The 20,880-nt window shown below is 37.8% G+C and overlaps 1 protein-coding gene across 1 annotated transcript in view; it reads left to right on the top strand.

Moving 5' to 3' along the window:
* caln2 (calneuron 2) overlaps positions 1-20,880 on the top strand; it is a 42,340-nt gene that overhangs the window by 2,397 nt on the left and 19,063 nt on the right. Inside the window, exons 2-4 of the mRNA XM_055179419.2 lie at positions 2,042-2,163; positions 6,373-6,516; positions 11,210-11,322. Of these exons, the coding sequence (XP_055035394.1) occupies positions 2,049-2,163; positions 6,373-6,516; positions 11,210-11,322 (372 nt within the window). The 5' untranslated portion in view covers positions 2,042-2,048. The remainder of the gene's footprint in view (positions 1-2,041; positions 2,164-6,372; positions 6,517-11,209; positions 11,323-20,880) is intronic.

Genomic DNA, 20,880 nt, shown 5'->3' with positions numbered 1-20,880 from the left:
GCTGAACCGAGTATCAATCAAACTCTATCCAAAGTTGCCTTCAGCTAAAGCAGCTGTTAATATCTGAGGTAATTACAGGAACAGAAAGCCATCACTTACAGCTAGGGTTCGTCCTTGGTAAGCATCACCACAAATTAGCTTCTTCCACCTTCTGTCATTTAATCGTAATTTCCCTTAATTCCAAAAGGAGGCTCTGTGTCTCCCACAGTAGAATTAATCAAGGATTCCCTCTTACTCCAACTTTGGAAACTCCGTTGCTGGAGGAAATGCTTGAATGTTTTGCACATTCTTGCCTGGTCCTGGCTTTTAGATGTGTCTGCAGACTTGGAAAAACTCTCTTGGGTCATCAGTGCTCCATTTTAACAGCAGCTCAGGGCTGAAACGAGTTAAACAGACACTCAAAGCATATTCAAGCCTTTGCTATGATAACAGTAAAGTATGTTCACACATTTGGCAGGACCCTTTAATCCAAAGCAATTTACATTGCATTGAAATTAGATTTTTTTACACTCTTGCATTCCCTGAGAATCAAACCCACAACATTGGGGTTTCTATTTGCTTTACTCTTTAAACTATAGAGACTAAACGGCAATGATACAAAAACCTGCATATCATGAAATCTAAATTGAGACTTCTAAATGTTCAAGTCACAGTAATTGTTTGTAATTATAGAGGGTTTCAGCAGTAACAACATAAACAAGCGGCTGTTGCGGTCCGCACGTAACTTCCCGTAAACTCCGCTAATAATAAATAACAACAAAGTACTTTAAACGTAGTTTATTTATATAACAAGCAAAACAACAATATTACCTAGGAAACCAAAAAATGTGTTATTTTCGACGAGGCATTTGTTCAAGAGATCAGTTTAGCAACTAGTCAGACCATTAAAAAAACGAAACCGGAAGTAAGGTTCGGATCCAGACGTGTATCACGTGAGTCCGATGAAACGGTCTATACAAAATATTGGTTTTACTGAATAAAAACTCTGTTGTGGTACAAAGAAAAAAAATAAACGCCTTCACACAAAGCTCTCTCAGAAACGCATTTGTTTTCTCACAAAGCTAGAGAAATCGTTAAATCCTTTTGACATGAATATTGACATTACTGGCAGATTTTAAAGAATGTGGTCATATAAATCAAAGTGACTATTTTTTTGGATACATCTTTCTGGATACGAATGGTGTATTTTTGGTAAGGGAATGAAATTCTGTTATAGACACATTTTTTGCAACCTTGGCAGTCTCTTGTAATCCTTACATACAAAAGTAGCAAGGTGGGTGGGTGTGTAGGTCACGCTGTGGGTTTACAATGTGCATGCTATGTGTGTGCGCTTGTGAACCAGAGTATGCATATGATTGAAAATTAACAACCTCTTAAGATACTCATTTATGCACACTTCACATTTTGTACTCTAGTTTGCATATTGTCCACTAAAGCTGCATGCACACCACCAGGGACATTGTCATTGTGTGTCACCCATCCCAACACACATTAGGTGTTCCTAATTCTGGTTGTCCTAGTAACAGTAACAAACAAACGCGCAACCGTCACTGTAAATAAAGAGAGATGGACAACGTAAAGTCCCTTATCATTAGCATAATGTTGAACTTTTCTCAACTTTGTCGCATAGCCGGACACGCCCACTTCTTGTTGCCAGCAGTCACTGACGCTTGTGTCGCTTAAGCTTCCATTTAAGTATATGAGATCACATCACTCTGCCGTTGCTAGTACTAGTTTTTGCAGCATCCCTCCTTCACCTCATCACTTGGAGGCCAACCCTCGGACAGCTAGCCAAATATTATTTTTTATATTTGATTACTTGTTAATGTGAACTTGTGAAATGTATTTGGAAGACACTTTTATCCAAATAGACTTACAGTCCATTACATTTTATTATTATGTGTGTTAACTGGGATCAAACTGGGACTGTGTCCTGTTTATTGCTGTGCTGATGCAATGCTCCACTAACTGGGCCTTGGGAACATGATTTATTGTAGTTGTTACTTTGTAGTTTGATTCATCTTGCCTGTTCTTATTGAAGGGTGAAGATGCCTTTTCACCATGTGAGAGCAGGACTGGTCTACACAGACAACTATCTGAGCAACTCTCTATCTGAAACCAGTGAAGAGCAGCTGGCCAACATCTCAACAGAAGAGCTTGGTGGTAAGTATGTGTATCAGTTGTTTTGCCTGTAATTTGTCATTTGAATTATGTCATTCTTAGATTTAAAGGGACAGTTCACCCAAAAATCTAAATTAGGTCATTATTTCCACACCTTTGTTCCTTACCAATTGTTGTTCAAACAGTTAGGTTGGGAATGACATGAAGGTGAATAAGTAATGACTAAATAAAACATCTTGGATGAACTGTTCCTTTAAATTAAGGAGACAATCTTAAATCTTTACTTCTTTTGTTTGGTTATTCAGGGTCATTTAATAAGGGTAACCTAATCAGAAGACCCTTAGGGTTCACTTGAGGGTCTTCATTTGAATAAACATTAGAACATCCTCTTTATATGGTTGCTGGCCCACTACAGTCTCTGTAAATCCCAGTTTCCTCATCTAAAATGTCTCAGCAGTCATGTGTTGAGACAGAGCCTCAGGGCACACAAGAGGGTAATTGATGGTCTTGCGTGTGGTTTTCAATAGTGGATTTGAAGCCATGAAACTCTGGACAGTAAAATTGCTCTCAGATGGAATTAAAGGACCTCCTTTGAATATTCTTTGTTTTGACAGACGTGAAACTGAGCGTTGTCCGCATTGGGTGGTTCAATGCTTTGCATATTTATGAGCTGAGCTAGTTTAAAGTGTGAGTGGTAAAAGTTAAAATGATTCATTAAGGTCGGCCTTTGCAGAAAAAAAACTTTGAAAGATAAAAGAGAGCACATTAAATAATGAAGCAGTGACTGAGTCGACTTATCATTTCGACTTATCAAGTCATATTGAATGAAGTCTAGTTACTTTAATGTAATGAACCTTCAAACATTTGTCTCAATTTGAGCTCCGGGAAAGTATGAAAAGAAGATAAATCTCATTAAGTCATGTGAACTTTGTGGGAAACCAGAATTAACCCTCATGTTCGATTGAGATTAAATGTACATACTTTCCAGGGATCCCAATAGCATACACTACCTACCAGTGGCGGCTCGTGACTGCTCATCAGAGGGGCGCAAATTCACAATAAGTGTTCGGAGTTTCATGTGTGTTGCTTGCGTTTTCAAAATATGTGTTTGTCGCATCATGTGAACCATGTGCATCACGTGTTTTGTCAAAATAAGTGCCTGCTGCACAAGCGTCAAAAACTTTTATGATAAAAGAGACGCTTACGTCCACAAAATACACGCAAGACACTCCCTTAACAGTAAACTTTAATTACGCATGAGATTATGCGAGTATCTGGCAAACACAAGCGTCTCTTTTATCATAAACCCTTTAGACGCGTCTGCAGCAAGCACTTATTTTGACAAGACATGTAATGCACACAGGATCTCTCAAAGCACAGAACACATATTTTGAAATAAGGAACCACACATGACGGGCTACATACATGTTGTGACGCACTTGACATCGAGCGCCCTCGAAAAAAGAAGTCACCGGCCGCCACTGCTACCTACCCTAATTTTTCTTCTTTGAATGTGTTCCTCGGAACAAAAGCCCTCTTTATCAGAAAGCAGACATGTACTTTTTATGAAAGATTATTGTTATCCAGCATAGCATATCACCTATTGTTTCTGTTTGGGGTCAGTGCGACCTCAGTGTGAGCAGATAATGGAAAAATTGCAACCTAGGGCATATTTCTTTTTTTGAACATTAATTTTATGAGACACCAAACATATAATGTAACGGGACATTTGAAGCATATTTTTTTTTGAAGTACAGGAAAACATTGTTAAGTATGTTTAAAGCTGCTACAAAGGTCTTTGTGTCTCACAGATTACAAACAGGTTGTATTTGCAAAAGCCGTTAAATGCCAACTCTGTCAAAAATGAGATAATAATATTGGCGAACGCTCTCGATGTGTATTATATGTCCATAAAATAATTTTCGATTAAAATCTGCTTAATCCTGGTCTCAGGCCATTGAGAAATACTGTTTTGTTGGCATAAATCATTTAACGCCACAACCAGAGGCGTCATGCCCATTCAAACTGAGGGGCACTTGCCCCCTCGGTTTTTTGAGCCAAATGGATTTTGCATGCAACTTGTCTTTTAATCTGTTTAATATGCAAAATATTATTAATTCTGTGCTGCATCCTTGTCACTTTTCAGAAATGTTTGCAATTTTTATAGTGTTTTGATCGTGTTACATTACTTTATTCTGGCGGCAGCTAAGCTGAGCGCGCTGCTTCTGCATTTTGCTATCTGAGGAATAAAAACATGTATGAAACGCTCACAACATTTCCAAACCCCAGTACGGTAATGTGCAGTTAAAGCAACACTATGTAGTTTTTTTTACCTTTAAATAATGTCTCTAAATTTATTTCAGTGATAGAACAACTTTTAACTGGACAAATTGTACTGTTGCTGCAACCTGAGCAGCCTCCTAGCTGCTACAAGCACATTCTGAAAGTGGCGGTGGAGGGTAGAGCACACAGCCCCGCCTTTCCCCCTGCCTGCAGAAGAGTGTCTGATACCAGGCACTGTTGCGCTTTTCAACCACATGGGGGAGCTGTAAGTCATTTTTACATGAAAACTACATAGTGTTGCTTTAACCTCCTCTGTGTAGAAAATTTATGGTTTCAAATGTGACCGTCTCAACGTTATATTAGTAGAGATTTCTAGATTCATCTTGGTGCAACGCCAAAGTTCACGGGGGTGCGGAATCACACATGCTCACATATGAGGTCAAATTAAATGCAAAAATCCGTTCCTCTAATAATTTTATCGAAACATATTTTTGTAAATAATTATTGAACATTAAACTCAATCACGTGGCTATAGCTTATGTAATTTTCGTGTTTATATACTTTATGGATTTAAAATTACATTAATTTGATAGGATAATGCAGTTGTTGTGCAAAATGCATTAATGACACAATGAAACAAGTCATTAAACAAAACGTAAATAAACTAAACATGCCTTTTTATATGAAAATATGATTCCAATATGTAATTATTCCGATTGAATAGTATTTGATTTGAAAATTAGTCAATGCTTTTATTTTGGAGGTTTTTGCATGAAGGCGTGAATGCTCAAATTGTTAGAAATGTAAGTGCCATGGAAAAGGCTGAAAGCTCTATAATATTTCGTTTGATGTCTGTGTATGCACAAATTTCTGTGAGCTGTGCACACTGTGCCCCCTTAAAAAAATTGGTGCATGATGCCCCTGGCCACAACAATCTTTCAACAAAATCATCTAAGTGCACAGACGAAGAATTGGATGAAAAACAGAATGCATATGTCAAGTTGCAAAAGTTGTTTACCCAGTTAAAGGAGGTTTACGGAATATATTAGTATATTGACCGAATTTTTGAGTCTTTTACCTTTATTCAGAAAGGACAGTAAAGAGTGACTGGAGACGTTATTTATAAAAATCGAGATTTTGTGGAAAATAATGTTTTTTTAACCATAAACCACGCAAACACATTGTATTATACCAAATACACAAAATAACATTTTTTTTAAATGACTAAAGTTAAATCTGTAAAAATAAGGCATTTCAATTACCGAACTTTTTAATTGCTATTTAAGTGAAATTACTGAAAATAAAACAATGCTCATTTAAAAGAAAACCTCTGAGATGCACATATATAATAAATTCTGTAGAAATATTGTTCACTTTTATTTTATGTTAGCTAATGCTTTAATGTTAACAAATACAACCTTATGGTAAATTGTTACCAATATTTCTTTTTAGAGCAGCACAGAGCTTTTTTAATTCAGGCAGTGTTTTGTTGAGCACACAAAGCACATCACTGACTTTATCCCAGAATAACATTAAGGCGAGTCTTTAAGACCGTGGAAAAGCAATACTCCTCAGAAATAATACGATAGACGCATGTTATTTTTGTTTTTGGAGCTTAAGACTTCCTGTGGGTTTCTTTAAATCCGCCTGAAGAGCAGGGTTGATGCATTTAGAAATGGTTCACAGCACACTGAATAGACAGCTTTGAAATAGACTGACCTGTATTCAGTATTTCTGCTGTGTGTGCGTATATGTTTTGCAAGGCAGCGCTGTTAAATAATACATTTGCTTGCAGATAACATGCACGTATTCATTTGTTCACTTTTGTATGTAAGCTGAATTGTAAGTGTGAATTGTCAGTCTGCTTTGTGTATTTGAATTGAGTTGTTTACTTGTTCTGCACCCTATTAACATTGAAATGATTTACTTTCTTTTCTCCATTCTCTTCTGTCTATCTCGGCTCTGCAGAGATAAGAGAAGCATTCCGAGTTCTAGACAGGGATGGGAATGGTTTCATCTCAAAGCAGGAACTGGGTATGGCCATGCGCTCTCTGGGGTACATGCCCAGTGAGGTTGAACTGGCCATTATCATGCAGAGACTGGACATGGATGGCGAGTCAGTCAATCATACTTTCTATACTTTTCGTTTTCCTGGTTCACCCAGGTATTTTTCTCTATCCGCAGCCTGTTACACAGAAACAAAGCAATGTCTGTCCTCTCCTCGTCTATACAAATATAACTGTACAGTCTGTCACTGACCCCAATCAATCTTCCCTCGGAGAGATATGTGATATCGTGAACAGTTTATGCTACAGTGATCACACAATTCAGTTTATCCATCACAGGGGAACTGTAAATACATCAGTGTACAAGGTGATTCCTGAGAAACCTGCATCTTTACTGTGTGTCTGGGTTTTGTGGGTCCATCAAGGGACAGGTCAGTGTTGTGTGACTGGTTAGAAAATATGTGAGGATTTGGCACATCAGTCGGTCCAGGCGCTTATCAGTTAATGGTTACCGGCATTCTTGATCCACATAATTTGTGTGGTAGTAAGGCAGTCTGGGGCATCAGTATGTCAGTCTGTAAGAGACAAAATAAATGTTCGGAGTGTCATGTGTGTTGCTTGCATTTTCAAAATATGTGTTTGTTGCGTCATGTAAACCATGTGCATCACGTGTTTTGTCAAAATAAGTGCCTGCTGCAAGCATGTCAAAACTGTTTATGACAAAAGAGACGCTCACGTTCACAAAACACATGCAAGACACTCCTTTAAAGGAATAGTCTACTCCTTTTCAATATTAAAATATGTTATTACCTTAACTAAGAATTGTTGATACATCCCTCTATCATCTGTGTGCGTGCACGTAAGCGCTGGAGCGCGCTGCGACGCTTCGATAGCATTTAGCTTAGCCCCATTCATTCAACGGCACCAACCAGAGACAAAGCTAGAAGTGACCAAACACATCAACGTTTTTCCTATTTAAGACGAGTAGTTATACGAGCAAGTTTGATGGTACAAAATAAAACGTAGCGCTTTTCTAAGCGGATTTAAAAGAGGAACTATATTTTATGGTGTAATAGCACTTTTGGGAGTACTTCGACTCGGCGCAGTAACACCCTCCCTCTCCCATTATGAGAGTGAGAAGGGGAGCGGACTTTTCAGGCGAGTCGAAGTACTCCCAAAAGTGCTATTACGCCATAAAATGTAGTTCCTCTTTTAAATCCGCTTAGAAAAGCGCTACGTTTTATTTTGTACCACCAAACTTGCTCGTATAACTACTCGTCTTAAATAGGAAAAACGTTGATGTGTTTGGTCACTTCTAACTTTATCTCTGAATGGTACCATTGAACGAATGGGGCCAAGCCAAATGCTATCGAAGTGTCGCAGCGCGCTCCAGCGCTTACGTGCACGCACACAGACGACAGAGGGATGCACCAACAACTCCCAGCCAAGGCAATAACATATTTCAATATTGAAAATGAGTAGACTATTCCTTTAACAGTAAACTCTGATTGCGAAAGAGATTATGCGAATATCTGCCAAACGTGAGCGTCTGTTTTAGACGCGTCTGCAACAGGCACTTATTTTGACAAGACACGTGCACACACAATCTCTTGAAGCGCAGGACACACAAACATGACTGCTACATACATGTTGTGACAAACTTCGCATCAAGCGCCCTCGAAAAAAGAAGTCACCGGCCGCCACTGATACCTGACATCTTAAATATGTTTGTGTTACCTTGCTGTGTTAGCTCTGGGTTGTGTATTGTACACAGTTATATAAGACTAGTTAGGCTATATTTCAAGCTTGGGGTATGAATAAACCTCTCAGATGCTCTTTAAGGCTGCCCATAATCTTTTTACAAAATGCAAATGCGAGTGCACAACCTTATTGTATTTCAGTAATAAATATTCACGATGCAGTGGTAAAGTGAAGAGGAGGTTACTCTAGGGTTTAAAGCTATAGTGTGATAAGAGCTCGCTTTCACTTATCACTTTAAGTTCTGCTGTCACTCAGACGGTCTTTAATGCCTCTTTCACCGTATATCTCAGAGCAGTAATTGTCTTTCAGGAACGAATGAAAGTGAGAATGAAAAAAGATTGACAGATGTTAGCTTGCACGGTCACGACTCGCATGCCACAGAAGATTATTGTCTTTTTTTTAAAGAAGTCATCCGATCTGATGTAAGGGAGGATGTATATTGTAAAGAAACATCCCCCATATGATCTACATTTTTATTTCACAGTGTATAACATTTGTCATATTGGATTTAACTGCATATGAAACTGGCGGCAGTTGATTTAAATCAGTTTTATTTGTATTGCACTTTTTCCAATGTGCACAGTTTCAAAGGAGCTATACAGAAAACCACAAAAGGACAAGAAACATTGTTGGCTTCAGCAAGTGAATTTGAAAGTATCAAATTTGTTGCTTATTACCGCATTCAGCGACCCTGAACGGTTTCATTAAGCTGAGCCATACCAGTTAAAATGATATAGTAAAGCAATCAAAATAAGAGTGCAGATCCTATTAAAATATCCCATTAGAAACTGGTTAGATAAACTCTTTTGATCTCCAAATGACAATTTGATTCCACATTCAAAGGAATTCTGTTCGTTTCTTTGTCAAAAATAACTTAAAGGGCCGCTATATCTAGGTTTTTTCAGCACTATTGAAATAGTGTCTTTAAGGTTTCAGCTCAAAATACACCACACACAGATCTTTCATTATACGATGTTGAACATGGCCATTTGGGGCTGCAATGAAAAACGTGCAAAGAAAGTTTCTGTTCTCCTCCCCGTATGCAAAGTGGGAGTAGAGCGCTTACACATGTGCTTTGGACTACATTAAAACATGTATCTCTGGCAGAAGCTTGAACTTCGTGCTCATAAGGCGGAGTCTGTGAGCGGTTATGGTTGGGGCGTAATCAATGTGACATCACATTGATAGGAGATCCCTAACAGCCTGTTTTGTGTGACTGTTGCGGTTTAAAGGAGATTACACAAAGAATAATAGATGGATTTGTATAATAACAAGATGTTTCTGCACTCACACTGGCGACTCATTTTCTGATAGAAACAAAAGTGCATTTTTTAGATTAGGGGGGCTTTCATTCTGAAATTTGCTATTTTGACATAACCCAGCAAACAATAGACATCATTTCACTGTCTAGGTTAACTATAGACCCGATATAGTCCAGCTATGTGTTTCTTTGTTCAGTCGAGAAGAAATTATGTTTTTGAGGAAAACATTCCAGGATTTTTCTCATTCTAATGGACTCTAATGGACCCCAACACTTAACAGTTTTAATGCAGTTAAAATTTGCAGTTTCAAAGGACTCTAAATGATCCCAAACGAGGCAAACTGCAATTTTAAAACTGCATTAAAACTGTTAAGTATTGGGGTCCATTAAAGTCCATTAAAATGAGAAAAATCCTGGAATGTTTTCCTCAAAAACATAATTTCTTTTCGACTGAACAAAGAAAGACATCAACATTTTAGATGACATGGTGGTGAGTAAATTTTCTGGATGGACTAATCCTTTAAATTTGGTCAAAATAACTTGCAAGATATTACATAATGTAAGCAAATTCAACACTGATTCATGGTGTTTGGTTTCATTCATTTATTTATTGCATTTAATTTATTTTTGGGCTCTGGATAGATGTCTATTACATTCTAAGGACAGTCCAAATATTGCCTAGTTTTAGATGTCTGGGCTGTGTTTGAAAGCTATAAAACTGCAAAATTGCTTGCTGTAAACTATAGGCATTGTCACCTAACAGCTGCAAACAAGAATCATGGGGGCTGTTTACACCCAGTATTAAGATGCTTTGGTCGATTGGATCACAGGTGGACGACACTAAATTCAGGTATAAATGGGATGTGAAACATTTTGAGCTTGTCACTTTCGACCACATTCAGAGGTAGTCCAAAACAAATTCTACTAGATTGCTTTTGTGGTGTAGACGCTCATTTGGTCGAATGTGTTCGAGCAGCCACAAAAGACCACCTACTCTCTGCCTATTGATCTAATGTGTGATGTAGGGAGCACAATGTTTTTACATCTGTCCTGATTTCTATCACAAGTCTTTAGGCTTTCATTGGTTAAACTAAAGCAGATGGTCTTCGCTTTTTTCAGTTTTGTTTCGCAAGCATATGTAGGTTAAGCAAACTTATTTGATCAATTGCATGTTTACACAAGCAGAGGGACTCAACACAGACCAACCCCTCAGTAATCAAGACAGAAGTAGTCAAAAGTGGACAAAAGAGATGGATTAAAATACCAGGTGTAAATGTGAATGTGTCTCTCTCATCCACTTGTGATCCGATCAACCAAAACACATCTTAATACCAGGTATGAACAGACGCTTACTGTTTAAGTAATAGTGTTCATCTAGCTAACGTTTGTGGGTTTGATTACTATGGAAAACACATACTGATAAAATGTTTACCCTGAATGCACTGTAAATTGCTTTGGATAACAGCATCTGCTAAATGCATAAATGCAATATTAGTGATCAGAGGGATATGCAATTTTTGCAACAGCAATGTTTTGTTCTGCTCATTAAGCAGCTGTTTTCAAACAGCGTGTTCTCTCTAGAGAAGATATACACTTTGTACACATACTGCTGTTACATAAAAATAGTGAAACCCATATTAGCTACGATGTGTGTGCGCCTGTACTTAAATATTATGTTGGTGTTTCATTAATAAAAAAACGTGTTGTTTGTAATATCACATTGCCATCTGCTGAACTGACTCTCTAATCCAGATGTAAATGTTTTCTTTTGATGCAGGTGATGGACAGGTGGACTTTGATGAATTCATGACAATATTGGGACCCAAACTCCTTTCTTCTGAAACCAGAGAGGGCTTCCTAGGCAATACTATAGACAGCATATTCTGGCAGGTAAAACACATTAAACTTCATTCCTTCTTTGCATACATACATTTACATTTGAAGAACACATTATGTTTTCTTCTTTTCTTCTTTTTTTGCTATGCGTTTGTATTCTGAGCATGTGTATGAAATTATGGGTCATACTCAGCCCTTTCCGTTCGCTTTCTCTGTCCCACGACGACAGGCAAATGTGATTTTTCCCATACCGTGAGCTTCAAAGTGAACAAACAGATCTGCCTATTTCTGAGTCAACAGTAGTGCGTAAAATGGAGAAATCTCGCTGCCATGAGATTTCAGAGAGCTTTGGGGTTAAAATATTAATTGAATGTTTAAAAGGAAAGTGTAGATATTTGAGTTAGTCATCATTGACATTCTGGCACGGCTTGGGTGAGGTTTTTATTCTGTTTTTGATAAATAAGAATTTCGAATAAAACAATAATATCTGGCGTCATGACCTTGAAGGAACATTATATGAGTTTATATTCTGTTTATGTAGCGCCAGACAAAACAGATCTGTGTGTGTATGTGTGTGTGTGGGGGAATGTGTAACATCAAGGTCACAGACCCTGGTTGTCTCTAAGGAGATTTGAATGCACATCTTCACACACCTTTAGTAGGACACAGTGAGTCATAACTGCATCAGTAATCCATGTAACATCACACCAGCATAGCAATCACCTCTGGCTGCTCTGATTGTATTATGATAGAGGCTTAATAATGACATAGTGGCACAACCTCCTGAGCATTATTATATTTTGAGAGAAGAAATATTGTTAGGATAATCTCACAATTTCCCAGTAAAGAAATAAGAGAATCAGAGACGATGCTTTACAATCATGTTCTGAAGGTTAACATTAGCTAATGCAATGAAATAATAATGAACAAAACTTTATGCATTTGCCTCCTGGTTAATGTTAGTTTGTAAATGCGCTAATGAATTTTAACATTGTAAACTGTATAAGTTAACATAAGAGAACATGCAGTATTATAAGTAACCCTGACTTAACTAAAGCAGTATTTTTGTAAACTTTAAAGGGACACTCCATTTTTTTGAAAATATTAATTTTTCCTATTTAAAAATATATTTTTCCTATTTAAAACTTTACTCTTCTGTAGTTACATCGTGTACTAAAAGTTTCGACTTTCTAGGCAGATATGGCTAGGACCTATACTCTCATTCTTGCATAATAATCAAGGACTTTGCTGTCGTAACATGGCTGCAGCAGGCGCAATGATATTATGCAGCACGTGAAAATAGTCTGCTATTGCTATTGAAAGTAACCATGGGGACTTTTTATGGGAAGTGCGTAATATCACTACACCTGCTGCAGCCATGTTACCGTGGGTTCACACCAGCCGCGTTTGAGGCGTCAAATTCGCGTCTATCGTGTCTAGTTTGCCTAGTTTACTCGTTTCATTCGCCGCATGTGAAATTCTAGTCATCGAGACCTTCACACGGAAATTTGCATCATAGGAGGGATCTCTGCGACTCCTCTCGCTTCTTGTAATCACGTTACTACTAGAGCAAGCTCCTGATTGGTTAACACGGCACATTTTTTCGCCAAAGTTCACGTTTTTCAACTTGCGCATTTGCCGCAGCAACGCTCAATTTGCGCCATTCGCGCGAACTAGACACCCGAATGAGGCAGAATCGCATCTACCGCGACAAGCTAAATGGCTCATTCACGCTGCGAGACCTCCAGACGCGCGTCAACGCGTCTTTACATTGACTTAACATTGAAATCACTCGTGCTTGATGCTTCTAACGGCGGCTGGTCTGAACGTTTACAGCAGTAAAGTCCTTGATTATTACGCCAGAATGAGAGTATAGTTCCTAGCCATATCAGCCTAGAAAATCGCAAGTTTTAATTTCTTAAAGCTCACGTAACACACGCTGTTTCTGCATTTCGGATGTTAATCGGGAGTACCTATAGAGTAGTATGACATCCTTTATATCTCCGAAGAGTCTTTAGATTAATCAGATTTATAAAAGAAAGATTCGTTTTACAGAATCTTTCCGATAACGTACGAAAAAATGAAGAAGGAGGAGTTACTAGCCCAGGTGGAGCTAGTACGAGTCATGCAACACTATACAACACTTATAACTTATGATTCACTACATGTTCGTGTCATTTATATAATATGCACGCGTATATTTACAACATAAGTTACTTACCGCATGCAACTCGTGACCCGGTTGGGAAAATCCAGTGCATCAAACACACACGCAAAACTCCGCTGCTACCTCGGATAGTAAACTATATCCATTGTTTCCATAAGGCTGACTTTCTTCTCCTTACATCCAAAAACACACTTCATCTTTCGTGCCATTGTTGAGTTTTGAAATTAAACAGAGCTGTCGCGTGATGTGATGTTTGTAAGTTCTAGCGTCTCCCGCTGATTGACGGGTGGGCGGGGTTTTCTGGGGAAAGTGCCCATATAAAGAGTGATACGTATAGAAAACCCCTGAAACGTCAGTTGGAACTGTAATCGATAAAAAACTTTCCGAAACTTGTACGAACCATGGCGAAGTGCATTCGGCACAGAAATACTCTGTAACACGTCCAACTGCTTTTTTGACACTTTGCCTACGTTTAGCAAGAGGAAACAACTCTATAACTGTGTTAATAAGTCAGAATGCTTGAAATACCATTGAACCCCCCCTTTTAAAGGTCTTAAAACACAATGTATCTACAGAAGAATCAAGTTTTAAATAGGAAAAATATTAAAACTCTTTGGTTATTTTTTAGCGCGATGCTAATGGTCTAATCAGATTCAATGAATTATGCTAAGCTAGAGATCGGCTGAATGGATTTCAAAATGGTAAAAATCAAATGTTTAACTCTTAGGGAGCTGGAAAATGAGCATAATATTCAAAAAAGTGGAATGTCCCTTTGATATAAATTAATAAATGCAGTAAAAAAAAACACTGTTAATGCACTGTTAGTGTAAGGTGTTTTAAAATTTTTGGTAAATGTAAAAATGTTGAACTTATTAAATCAAGATTTTTCACTTCATATTATTCTGAATATATATTACACCAAGTCTATTGTTGACCAGTTCTGTTGTTTAAAACACATGACTTTCACTTTCAAGGTCACAGACCCAATACATGCTTTTGCCGATTCTGTTCCAGGTTAAAAAATCAATCCTAATAAATATTAAAAGACAGGGTCTTTAAGGTGCAGTAATGCTCTCTGTGTAAAGTGTCACACAGTTTAGTGGGACTGAAATGCACCGAGGCCAGAAACACCCCATCAAAAGCTATTGATTTACAAATCTGTGCCGCAGATGTGAATTCATGAAGCAGTCACAGGAAGTTAGCTGCGACCTGTTGTCAGCACAAGACATTCATCATAGTGTCATCTCGGTTTGAATCTGCATGCGGACTAGGATGCTTTTCTTGTAGCCTTTGTGTAACATGAAAGGGTGAGCACGTATTAGAGGTGGTGTTAAGATATCCTTAACAAGATCATCAATGGGCACATCAGAATAGAGCCGAGAGCTACAGGCAGTACACATGGGTGTTAACAGGCTTGTTTTATGTTACCAGCAGCCCTATTTGACAGCAGAAATTATTGAAGACAAACTATTCAGCCTGTAATGTATAATCCACATGCATATTTCTCAGACATCACTGCTTTTCAAACATGTTTACTGGAGACTTGCCAGTAGACGCGCCACTATAATGACATTGATCCAATTTTCGTGAAACCTATGGGAGGTTTGTGCAGTCTTAAAGCAATCACCACTGCCTCTGTGGCTCAAGTTTGTTTTTAACAGGGACCCTGATCATTTCAGTCTGCTCGTGCAATGAATTTTTAGCACGAATTGTATTGCAGGGGAGTTCAAAACTATATCTGGCACACTCACAAGGCAGTGCGTGGGCATAGCATTTTGCTTATTTCACAAGTAAAGGGGGTTGTTTCTTAAAGTCATAGCATATTTTATTTTTTATTGTTTTATAATTTAAATAAAAGCTTTACTGATATAGAGATGGTGGGAAATATAACATAATCATAAGCAGAAAATAAATATTTCAGCTAACAATTTTTGGTCCCTGGAACGTTCCCCTAAAGATAGTTTTTGGTTCCCCGAAGATTATTTTTTGTTTGTTTTTGGTTAGCCATGAAAGTTTTCTCAATGAAAATTAGAGCCCGACCGATAAAGGATTTTGAAGTCTGATACAAATGTTTGTTGGTTTTAAAATCCGATATTCCGATATATTGGCCGATTTTTTTTTCAGAAACACGCAACAAAACATTAACAGATTTCCCTAACATTAGTTATTTGTAGTTATTTATGAGTTTTAACTAAAATAATATGATAATGCATTTTAAAAAGAAACGTGTTTCTTTTATTGTCTCGTGACCAACTCACCATGAACTCACTTAACCGTTGTTCTCTCTGCCCAACTCTGGCTGGATCAGCAGGTTGCAGGATGTGTGACACGATATACACGAGTGTTGCCAACAGCGAGGTTGTAGAGTGCTTACTGGTGGACAAACTATACAAACGGCAACACTCATGATATGGTTGAAGGCTGTTTCGTTTGTATTTTTTTTTTTAATATTAATTTATCGCCCATTATGAATGCCGATACCGATAGTTTGGAAAATGCCTAATATCGGCCTGCCGATATATCGGTCGGGCTCTAATGAAAATAGGATTTTATTTTTAGGTTAGTAAAATATTGTTCTAAAGTTCTCCTAATGTTATTTTGAAGTGAGCGCCACTGCAACCTATCTAAAAAAAGTAAAACACACATTCACATAAAATAGGGAGGATTAAATTAATATATTACTTATAAAATAATTCAATTTCAATATGTATGTAAATATGTATGTATTTAAAACTGTATGTATGTAATAAAAACACCTAAACATCTCACATTGTATTTAAATAGCACTGTGTTTTAGCAAATATATAAATAACCAATGACTTCAACCCAATATTGAGGATTTCAAACAGATATTTACAGATACAGATAAATAAACATTTCATTTACTTTAGGTTAACAGATCTTACCACTGCTGTTAGCCACCTCTCCGTTTTCAGATACTACATCAAAAGCTACTCACTTACTAACTTCATACTCTTTTTATGTGTCAAGTTATTTTTACTAAATAAAATATTTATTTTAATTACTAAATAATATTAATTAATAAAAACCCACCCTGCAACGTTATGGGAACATAATATTATGGTTTAGAAAGTAGCCTAAAATAACCATTAGAGAATGTTTTGTATATTTAGTTTATTTAAAAATTAACCAACCTGCAACATTACAGGAACGTTATTTTATGGTTTAAAATAAACATTAAAGAACACTCTGTATGAGTTATTTTTAGGTTTAAAAAAAACCTGCAGTGTTCTGTGAACTTTGTTTTATGGTTGCAAAAAAAAACGAAAGAAAAACTAGCAAAAAGTACACTTGGGATATAGGGAATATCCCAAAAAGTCAACAGAGCATTAGGGAGTATGTCTCTTTTTCTCAACAGCACAGCTGACAACTCAATTAAACTGTGAATCAGCCAAGGCTGTCCTCCTACATGTTGATCTCAAATGAATGATACCAGCATCTGTCTGTGCTATCCTCTGTATAGCCAACGGCATGAATACTATGGCCGAGCAGAGTGATAGCAAACAAAAACCTTTCCTGAAGCACTTAGAGATGCAGGACTAATACAGAAGTATTCTCTATTCAGAGTAGCTTATGCTGACTGGATTAAAAAGAAATATATATACAGTATATATGTGTGTATTAGGGATCTGCATCTCCATAACTGAGTCCAATGCACATCTCGATGCATAGCCTACAATGTGATACATTAAAGATACATATGAAGCAGCTACCAATGTGATGCGATTCACCCCTTTACGATACAGTGCGGTACAATGCAATGAAAAAATATTGCTACGCAATTTAATATGGTACACTCTTAAAACGGTTTTGTTTAAACAACAAATTTTGTGTCTAGTTAAGCACAACACATTTAATGTGTTCTCCCTAACTAGACACATCTCTGTGTTATTATTTTATTTATTTTAACACAAAATCTACACACAATGACACATATACTGTGTTAAAATAACACATAATGTGTTAAATAGTATAACACAGAACAATGTGTAAAAAATTAACACATACTTTCTTGTACAGATAGTTTCACACATTGGATTTGTCTGAATCATTTATAAGACCACTTTAAGAAAGGATATTGGACCCACTCACTTTTTCTTTAATTTAGCGCATATGTCTGTTCACAGCAGCGTCAGTCAAATTCATTCCACTAGATAGAAATGCCCTAATAAATAAAACTCCGTTCCACATTATGCTATGGCCTTGAACTTCCTGCGGCTGCTTCCTCAAATCCATTCCACTTGACTCATTTAGTCCATATCATTTAAACTCCATTTCATGTTTTTATGCTCTATGTGACTTTCATGACAAACCTCGGTTTCCGTAGTGTTGTGATACACCAGCAGGATGTAGCAACAGTTTAGAGAGGAGAACAAATCTCTTAGCTCCTCGTGGGTGCATGGGCCATTGACAAATATCCTCAATTTCACTCTGTTTATGGCTTTTTGCTTAAGCTCTCCCCAGTTGAGCCCACACTTGGACATTTCTGCCTCTACACTTCTTCTCCAGCTGTTCCTGGGTGACGTTGTTTCCTTTTCCCTTGGGGGATTCCATTTAAAGGGCTTGTCAGGTAATATTTGTGGCAGGCTGTCTTAGGGTGTGTCCAATCCAACTCCACTTCCTCTTTCGGATTTGTAAGTCTATGGGGTCTTGGCTTGTCCTTTTCCATAGGTCCACATTGTTGTCTTTCCAACAGATGTTTAATATTGGTGAGCAAAATTGTAGCCTCTTTTTCCTATTTGTAGTGGAGATGATTGGTACCCGGTGGGGTCTTCTGCTGTTGTAGCCCATCCGCCTCAAGGTTGTGCGTGTTGTGGCTTCACAAATGCTTTGCTGCATACCTTGGTTGTAACGAGTGGTTATTTCAGTCAAAGTTGCTCTTTTATCAGCTTGAATCAGTCGGTCCAAGATCCACTGACGCATACTGGATGTCTTTTCAAACCTTTCTTTGTAAACCCTAGAAATGGTTGTGCGTGAAAATCCCAGTAACTGAGCAGATTGTGAAATACTCCGAGCGGCCCGTCTGGCACCAACAACCATGCCATGCTCAAAATTGCTTAAATCACCTTTCTTTCCCATTCTGACATTCAGTTTGGAGTTCAGCAGATTGTCATGTGAACCTATGTGCATAACACGTCATGTCATAATATGTGCCTGCTGCAAAAGTGTCGAAATTGGGCAATTCAGTTCTTAGATCAGATGTTTTCCTAATAAAAAACAAGATGCGATTTTTATTTTGTACAAGATTCTGTTTTCTTGCTATAAGTGAAAATCTCGCAAAGTGTTTGAATTTCAATTCCATCAGTGAGTTTTTAATCATACCATAAACAAGATGAATGAATTATCAAAGCATAAATCAACTGGATGAAACATGGATGAAAGACCAGATAGATTTCTTCACTCTGGTAGTCATGAATGTGTCTAGATAACAATCAGGTCAGTGAGCAGATGGCTCGCAATAGTGTTACTCTGAGACTGCAACCGAAACACTGCATTCGTTTCTGCATTAAAACTTACAATTGGCTTGCCACACTTGTTGATTTTGTTTTTTATGAGTGCTTTTGGCTCAGTAATGCTGCATATGGGACGCATGCACGACTGAATGTGAGCATGAGCAAAAATATCAAAACCAATATTTTGGCAGGTCATGGTGCAAGGAGTTGATTTACCAGAGCTTCAGGCAAAGCAAGTAGAGGTATTGGTGCATGATTCGTGGAACTGAATGAAAATAAGAGCACACAGAGTAATGGATGGTTGATTAACTCCAGACCCTCCTGTTACAATCGCCCTGATCCCAGACGTACCATTTACGCCCATATGCCATCTGTTCAATTCACACTTCCCAAAGTGACAGTTGCTGAACTGTCAGCGGAATTACATGCTGTTAGTGCCTTGGAAATCATTTCACAGAAAACAGTTGTGTGTGTGTATGTGTGTTTGTAGTTCAAGGCCATAGATCATGTTATAGTAAGGGCATATCACTGCAGTTTCTCAAATGATTTTTCAGTGCCGTTTGGCACAATGAGATGTTGGAGTATGTGATAACGCACCACAGACGGTCCCCAATGATGTCTGGAAGGAGTGATATAGTATCGATTGGCAGACTGTGTGAGATGTTCTCAATCATCTAGTCCTGATTAGAGATCAGATTTATCTGTAGCTTTGCAGATCTATTGGGATATAAACACATATTTAGGTTTAAAGGTCTTTGTGATTGTTAATTAAGTACAGATTTTACCATCAGAGCTATTCAATCAAGTTTAACTTAATAGAGGTGTATCTAGGATTAAAAGAATTATGGGGGGCAAGATGATTTACAGCCCAAATAAGTCTTAATGTGTATAATTTCGGGACAGATGTGTGCTTTTGAAGTATTCATATGCACTGTTTGGGTACAAAAGTGTACCTCTGGAAAGAGTACGGCCCCATGTGAGAGCTTTTTCACACTTTTTTAAGATTGTAGTTGTACTTATACAAGTTTGTTGGCAGAATCCCCTAAACGCCACATCGATTCACATGGGTAAATTGGATGAACGATGCTGCACATTCAAATCTGGGTCGCTTGTGCATACTTGGACCTAAATACAACCCGTAACAACAAAGTGAATAAAAATCTTTCTGAGGGCCAGATAATGTTTTATTTTTGAAAGTTGACGCGAGCCGCAGAGAGGGGAAGGACGGGCCGCAAATGGCCCGCATGATGGGAGTTTGAGACCACTGACTTAGGGGGTTTTGCAGTAAAATACAGTAAAATTTGTTAAATACCAATAAAAAAGTGACATTTGTGAAAATAAGTAATTTCAGTAACTGACTAATAAAAAGTGAAGTTACTAAACCTAAAAATAAGGAGCCTGATAAAAACACACGTAGACTCACCTTTTATATAAATACGGTTTCAGCAGCTACAACCAAAACAGCTTTTGTCTGTTTTGAGTCCTTTTACAGTAGTTTATTTCTGATAACAAGGGAAATTAATGACAGGTACATTTCCTTGGTTCATATACACTCACCTAAAGGATTATTAGGAACACCTTTTCAATTTCTCATCAATGCAATTATCTAATCAACCAATAACATGGCAGTTGCTTCAATGCATTTAGGGGTGTGGTCCTGATCAAGACAATCTCCTGAACTCCAAACTAAATGTCAGAATGGTAAAGGTGATTTAAGCAATTTTGAGCGTGGCATGGTTGTTGGTGCCAGACGGGCCGGTCTGAGTATTTCACAATCTGCTCAGTTACTGGGATTTTCATGCACAACCATTTCTAGGGTTTACAAAGAATGGTGTGAAAAGGGAAAAACATCCAGTATGCGGCAGTCCTGGGGGCGAAAATGCCTTGTTGATGCTAGAGGTCAGAGGAGAATGGGCCGACTGATTCAAGCTGATAGAAAAGCAACTTAACTACAAATAGGAAAAAGAGACT

Source organism: Misgurnus anguillicaudatus, chromosome 9, assembly GCF_027580225.2.
Source record: "Misgurnus anguillicaudatus chromosome 9, ASM2758022v2, whole genome shotgun sequence".
Lineage (NCBI taxonomy): Eukaryota > Metazoa > Chordata > Actinopteri > Cypriniformes > Cobitidae > Misgurnus > Misgurnus anguillicaudatus.
Note: the sequence above shows the minus strand (reverse complement) of the source record. Positions and strands in the feature narration are given on the sequence as shown.